General features: G+C 47.7%; 1 protein-coding gene across 9 annotated transcripts in view; it reads left to right on the forward strand.

The window, feature by feature from the left end:
- LOC125039659 (band 4.1-like protein 5) overlaps positions 1 to 7,500 on the forward strand; it is a 71,537-nt gene that overhangs the window by 25,918 nt on the left and 38,119 nt on the right. Inside the window, exon 1 of one of the 9 annotated variants that reach the window (XM_047633836.1) lies at positions 3,766 to 3,801. The exons of the other annotated variants lie outside the window; for them this stretch is intronic. Coding sequence (XP_047489792.1) covers positions 3,781 to 3,801 — 21 coding nt within the window. The 5' untranslated portion in view covers positions 3,766 to 3,780. Of the gene's footprint in view, positions 1 to 3,765; positions 3,802 to 7,500 lie in introns of those variants that run through there. 9 annotated transcript variants of the gene reach the window in all.

Raw genomic sequence — 7,500 nt, forward strand, 5'->3', positions numbered from 1 at the left:
ATGAAACATGCAGGACTAGTTGTGTTTAATTTGCACCACACGGGATTCGTTTTTAGGTCAACAGACAAGCAACGTGTCAGAAAGCAGAGCTCGTATGCACTGGCGACCTTCCTTGTTCGCCATCCGCTGTCCGTTCTGGCGCCCGTATCCCTTCTGCGTAGGTGATGCGGGCACATCCGTGGAGTCAGCGTAGTCGCCGGTACCAGTTTCCGCTCGGAACGCCTTTTCTCTTTGCCATACAATTGCCACGGCAGCTCTGCACGTCTGGCCCGCCACGCACCGCGGCTGCTCGCTGCTTTCCTTTTTGCAGGCCTTTCCGCGGTGATTTTGCTTTCTGAAACAGTGGCTCTTGCCCGGTAGTCACATTGTCCCGTCTGCGTGAGTGGGCGTTGCCTCGCGGGCATGGGAGGGCGGCTGCCATTGCTGCTGTGAGTAAAGAGCACCAGACCTTTCGGACATGTTTGCATTGCAGTTAGAAAGCATGGCTACTGATGCTCTAGATTTGCCATTGTGAGAGGCTATTTAAAGTCGGAGGTGTGTTTAGAAGAAAATGTTCGGTCGCAAGGCACGCGATTAACCTTTGGATTACGCAGGGCCTTGTGGCCAAGGATGCAGCGCTGACCGGCGGCCCGGAAGAGAAGACGCCCGTTACACCCTCGTCGCCCTTCGCTGCAAGGCTGCAAGCACGGCCGGCGGCGCTGCGGCGATCGCGACTGGCAGCACGCGTTCGAGGTCACGAGTCAACAGAAGCGGTGCGAGGGGTCAGCATGCCATTGGGGATTACCCTGACGGCAGATTTGCAACAGGTCGAGAGGATGCTTTTACACATTTCGGCTGCGTTGCCCTTCCCTGCGGCCCTCTTGTGTAGACCAGACGTCTCCCGTCACTTAGTGTTACATAAGTTAACTCGTGTTATTTGAAAATGAATTGAGGATTAATACCGTCTTGTGGGTTTAGTGAGCAGGAGTAAAGCCCCCGTCACATCAGCACTTTTTCCGTCACATTTAACGTGTCCGTCTGAATTCGAGGCTCTTCGCAAGTTGCGTCCCGCGTCCCACACGGAGACGATAGCGACTGTTTCCGTCTAATTAATTTCCATCTTGATCATGTGTGCTACGAAGGATCTATATACAAATATAATGTAGATGTAAATGTAAGTTGATATTCCAAAATATTTCTGTATATAATATACATAATTATATTTCTTTATAATGACAGACAGTCGAAAGGCCCCGACGGTTGGGGGGGGGGGGGGGCAGCACATTTGCAACAGCGAGACAGCACACACACACCTCTAGGCACGAGCCAGTGCATCGCCGCCTAGAATGGTTTAGAAGCAGGTGGCACTACGGCCTTTTAGTGGACTATAGCAGTGGCGGAAATGCCATCGTTAAGCACCTCCATTGACGGCAGGCCGACCTGAGCAGACATCACAGAATGCCACAGTACTAGAGAACCACTCCAATCAGCTGAGGAATCGACGGCAACTCAGGCTCTGCCAGGTGTGAGTTCAGGTGTGGAATGAACATGCCACACTTGCGGCACACTTTGGCTGACCAAACAAGGTGTTGTCAGAAGTGAGTCAGCATTGAGAATGGAGCTCGCGTCCAAGTGGCCTGCCCCGCCGTTGGTCGCCACATCAGCGTCCTGAAGTCACGTGCCTCGAAAGGTCATGCGGCCTCGCTGCCCCGTATGGCCTGGACCCCAGGGCCGTGGCAGCCGCGTGCGCAGCCTCCGTCCGTTCATTCTCCGGCTTGATTTCGGCTGTTCAGAGCAAGGCGTCGCAGATTCACGTTTGCCAGCGAGGCTAGTCGCGGGGCGTGCACAGCATCTGCACACTCCGTGGCAGTATGACGCACATCTCGTAGGCGTGGCTGCAGAGGCCGCGCCAGCCGGGGCTCACAAACGCGACGTATGATCAGGCTGCTGTGTCGCAACGTTCGGCTGCGTCGGCTCAAACTGGCTCTTATTGACTGCCTCATGCCGTGCTTCGCGAAGCATGTCTTCTTTTTTGTTCCTCATTTTTTATGGAATTAACTCCGCGGAAAATGATAGGATGTCATGCTCTACTTACTTGACTGAATGAACGCGGTGTCCTAAAGATGCACTTGAGGGGGGGGGGGGGGGTCAAGAACGAGGCTGCGGCGCGGCGCAGGTGCGGATGTTGTCCTCGCTCTTCTGTCCTCGTTACATGTACATGGCCTCGCTGGAGCATTTGTGTGGAGGTCGCCGCTTATCATTGCCCGCATCTTTCGGCAAAGGGGCGGGACGAGGGACGTGTGGCCAAATCATGCACCAGGGCCAATTAACCACTAAGCTAATAGGAAAACAATTTTGTTTCTATTTCTGGCATTAACCTTAATAGTCCAGTAGAAGAAGTCGCGTCAACGAGGTGCTGCGAAGACTACAGTGTATGCCGAGTCCAACTGCCTCGCCTGTTATTTATTCCTTTCTCTCTTGTGTATGCGTGGAGGGGATGTGGCGCATTGTACAGTGTCTTCGGTGACGAAGAGTAGACCCAAGAAGGCCGGGTGGACGGCGACTGGGAGGAGGCGCGGCCGGGCTCAGCTCGCGCCACTTGTCGGACTTCGTCCCCTACACTCGCGTTGGCGGATCCCCATAGGGGAGACACACACACGTACGCGTGTGTGTGTGTTTATGTATGTATGTATGTATGTATGTATGTATGTATGTATGTGTATACGCGCATACACACATATAAACACACATGAATATGTATATCTATGTGTATACATGTATGCATATATATATAATATATATATATATATATATATATGTGTGTGTGTGTGTGTGTGTGTGTGTGTGTGTGTGTGTGTGTGTGTGTGTGTGTGTGTGTGTGTGTAAAGAATTTAACCCAATCTCATGGATGCCAGGCTCTGGCTGTTTCAGCAACATTGACAAATAATATTCTGCCAGTTTGTTAAGATTGTGCTCAACCCGACACAGTAAGATATATGTATATGCACAGGATTACATGATATACATGTATTTGCACAGGATTAAATGCATATCTGTCAGATCAATATACATTTATCTTTCTATCTGTCCGGTAGATATTCATGTTTAAACTGAAAGATGTGCATTTATGTATGTATATATACATGTCCGTATGATGAATATGCATTGGGTCGGGCCTCGCACACTTTCAACAAACGGCCGATAGTCCTTAAAATGGCTGAATTTGCTAGGCAAATATCCTATTTGGGCTTAATATTTTTCAAGTGTAGCATCTGAACAAGCGAGAATCGCATATAGCAGTTGTTCACAATATTTTTATCATCGGTATGATAGTTCAAGGCAAGCAGACATCGTTGGAACGGAGGAAAGTGAACGGAGATGCGTCTGTTCGAGTTGCCGGCCGAGGGTTGAAGAGCCCGAGGAAGTCCAGCCACGAGGGGCCTGTGTGAGCCCTTTACGTCGTGCGGCATCCTCACCTCATTCTCGTGGTTGTGACACAGATCTGTTCTATTAAACTTACAGTGAATAAAGTAACGCGAGGTAAACCATCCTTCTTGACGAGGAGGAGGAAGCCCTCCAGGCAGTGAGAGAACAGCACCATCACGTCAGGGGACGCCTCGAAGGAGGATCAGGTTCAGGCACCATTGGCGAGGAGGCTCGGGGACGGGTCGCAGGCCGTGACGTCATGCTCTCAGCATCTGATGTATACCAGACCTCAAGACTGCCCTCTCGTGCAGCGGCCCGCATCCCCCTCCTCTTCTGGCTCTGCGCCCTCCAACGCGGGCCTTGGATTCCACTTCCATGAGAATCTCTCAACTGCAGGTAAACCTCAATGGTCCTAACTGCTCAAGGTGAAGAATGCTGATCCTGTCTCTCCTGCCATCTTGTTCCTAACGCCCCCCCCCCCTTCCTCCTCGCAGCCCCGCTCGTCCCCGCCGTCGAGCGGCACCGACAACAGGCAGGCGACGTGAAGAAGGGCGGCCTGCGGTGGCAAGAGTAAGCCTAAGGCGCGGCTGATTTTTGCGCGCTCCTGATGAGTAAATGCGCGGTTTGATTTCAACAGCTTCGGTTTTGTTCGCTAACAGTCTATAAGTCGGTCGGTGCTCAATTTGGGAAATGCTGTTTAACCTATTTTAGATGTAGACCTGAGTTCGAAAGGATTTTGGTCTTTAAGCACGTGAAAACACACACGTTCTTCAAACAGCATATATGAGCAGTAATTGTGCGCTGTAGATAAACTGCGGAGGCGCCTGGCGCAGGAGAGAGTGAAACCTGAGTTTTGCTTTCCTGGATGTACACTTTACACACGTATTACACACTAATGATTAATTAGCGTGTCAACTTCCAAAGTGCGTAATTATGAAAGGCTTCAGGATCGTAGTTGCCACTTTCATGATGTGGCCGCTCGGATTGAAATTCCCAGCCGCACGCCACGCTTGTCCACTGTGCGGAAGCGTTTTAAAGTGGTCATCTTTACTTAAGCTATTCATTTACTGATTTAGCAACAAAAATCTTGCTGGTTCAAAAAAAAAAAGAAAAAAAAAGAGAATATGTTTTGTGCAACATTTTTATGAGCTGCTTCCGTGCTGAAAATTGAATGATGTAAAGGTTCCAATTAGTAGCTCAATTCCAATTGAGCTTTATGTAGGCCCTACTCATGGATGCACCTTGAACACTTCCAGAGATCTTGTGTTCCTTTTTCCGACCAAACTAGTTAAATTAGTAAAACTTCTTAGGATTAAGCTTGGCGTGTATAACTCAAACACGGGCAGTCAACACGCGTATAAGGTAACCCGCCCATGTTTGCAAACCTCCGCTGCCTTGCTTGGTCTGCTCGGGCCAGCGCGGTGGTTCTCAGCCTTCGCGTCGTTCGTTACTAAAATATTCCCTCGACTTCTGCAACACACCAACGCTATTCTCCAGTGATGTATTTATAAAAATATATTATACATATAATGTGATTATTATTCACTGAAAATGTACAAAATGTACAAAATTAATGGGAAACTAGTGTCTGATTGGACTGGCAAAACCGTTGAATATTAAGTGGAGCAGTTAAGAGCACGCCCTCGTTTCCATGGTATTACTAATACTATTATTTTTATTATCACTATTAAAGTATGTGTTCACCTACGCAATCATGTTTTTAACCAGAAATTGTTCATACTTACCTCATGTTCCAGACTAATGAGTCAGTTAAGTGGTATGTAATCTGTATTTGTAAAATATTACGCGACGGAATCACGACGCACAAGTTGAGAAGCAATGATCTAAAGCCATTCTTATGGTCGGGGAAAGATCGCGCCAGACCTGACTGTCGGCATGACAAATGTCACTCAGCGGTCACTTTCACAGTCGCTTCCAAGCCCTTCCAATCATCGGAAAGGTTCAGTGTTACCAACAAGAGCAAATGCTATATTTCATTAGTAATAGCTCATCCAGGGTTCCAGAGTTCTTGTTTTCGAACTCTTGGCTGCCGGTAGTCATTTTGCATGAAGTTAATTGATGTTATCCAATTGACTTCTTTGTTAAGAATAGTTAAATGTCGAAGTCTAAAATAGCCCTGAGGCAGTTAATGATATATGCAGTATTTATGTGTGTGCGTGTGTGTATGTATATGTGTATATATATACACATATATGTGTATGTATACATATATATATATATATGTAAATATAAACATATATATGTGTGTGTCTTTACATGTATGTATATATGTATATGTATATATATACATATATGATATATATGTAAGTAAATATGTGTGTGTATGTATGTGTACACACACACACACACACACACACACACACACACACATATATATATATGTATATATTTGTATATGTGTATATGTATATACACATACACATAATGTAGGCTAACATATGTATGTAATTATAAACAAAGGCCTTGGTATTCACATATATAAATGACTATACATATACGAGTAAGATCAATCGTTTTCGTGAATATATATGAGGATGAGCGTCATCATTGATTAGTTGTCTTTTGATGATTTCTGACATCTGCAACGGCACCAGCGAGAGCAACGGCAGAGCCGCCGGGGGCGCAGAGCTCCCGAAGCCTTTTCCGATCAATGTGTTGGGAAGTTGGCGGGGGAAGGTCGGCTGAGGAAGTGAGCTTAGAATTAAACTTCCGAGCGGGTCGTTGTGCTTATGTAAGTCCTCGGCTGAAGATGGCTGAGAGACCTGGCCTGTGGTGCTGCCCGCCATCTCCAAGGCGCTCGTGGCAGCCCGTGTTCGCCCGGTTACCGGGTACTGTGCAGTTCAAGTCCCTTGTGCTAGCGTGGCGCTGCCTTCTCCATGCTGGCTGGGGATGCGAAGGCCCTTGTCCACTCTCCCAGCCAGGTGCCGTAATGGTAATTTTTCACGCTATTGTATGTTACAAAATGCGGAAATGCATTAATACGTAACATCTCATCCTGTTGATGATACACGTAACTGCAGTTGCCAACTAGCCTTTCTCTTTTACCCCCCCCCCCCCCAGATCCGTCATTCAGTCGATTAGACATTCTTCTTTTTTTCTTTGGATTGGACGTTAAAGCTCTTTGCATCTCCATTGCATCGGCTCAGGATTGCCGGCCACCAACAGGGGCGTCTACCCCGTGCCCAGGGCGGCCGTCGGGAACAGGCCCATCCAGGATAAAGGAGAGCTTCCTCGGCTGGCTACCCTTAGCTTTTCTTCCCCTCCTTAAACTAAGGATTCCTCCCCCTCCTCCCCCTTTAGTTCATCAGACGGCGCGGGTTGCGCGGAGTGTGCGCGGTTATGGCGGTTCCGTGTGTGTGTGGCGGCCTGTCTTCGGAATTAGTTGGAGTGTTTAACTTTGCAGAACGCAAAAATGCACGCGCGCACACACACATATTATATATCTATATAACTATACCTATCTATCTATATATATATATATATATATATATATATATATATATATATAACTATATCTATCTATATATATAGATATATATATATATGTATGTATGTATATATATGTATATATATAATGTTTTTTTTTTTCCGTTCGCCCTCCCTTTCTTCTTCTCTTACCCCTTCCTTTATTACCACCCCATACGCACATAACATTTTGCTCTTTTCCCCTGTTTACATATGTATCTATATCTGGCCCTCTTCCTCTCTGCCGGAGCCCGCCACGGCTCGCCTTCGCAGTGCCATTGAGAGGTAATCACGCCCAAGTGTTGCCTCTTAGTATGCGCTTGTTTAATGGAAGCAAACACATGCTTGTGGAGCGCCATGTTTGAGCAGCGTTGAGGTGCTGTAACCGGACACTGTTCGTTGGTCATAGTGCGGCGGCTGTGTTGGGGGAGCGCCGGCCTGCCTCGTGCCAGGCCCTCGACCACCTTCATTAGTCGGAGCTACTTGCATGCTGCAGAGGCAAGACGGGCGTTTCTGTTAGTGGCTGCATGGTCAACTCTCAGGCAAGAAGGGATTGTCGGTGTCAAGGAAAAGTTTCGGCATAAATGCCCGTCTGTATAAGCCTCTGGA

This window comes from Penaeus chinensis, chromosome 27 (genome assembly GCF_019202785.1).
Source record: "Penaeus chinensis breed Huanghai No. 1 chromosome 27, ASM1920278v2, whole genome shotgun sequence".
In the NCBI taxonomy this organism is placed as follows: Eukaryota; Metazoa; Arthropoda; class Malacostraca; order Decapoda; family Penaeidae; genus Penaeus; species Penaeus chinensis.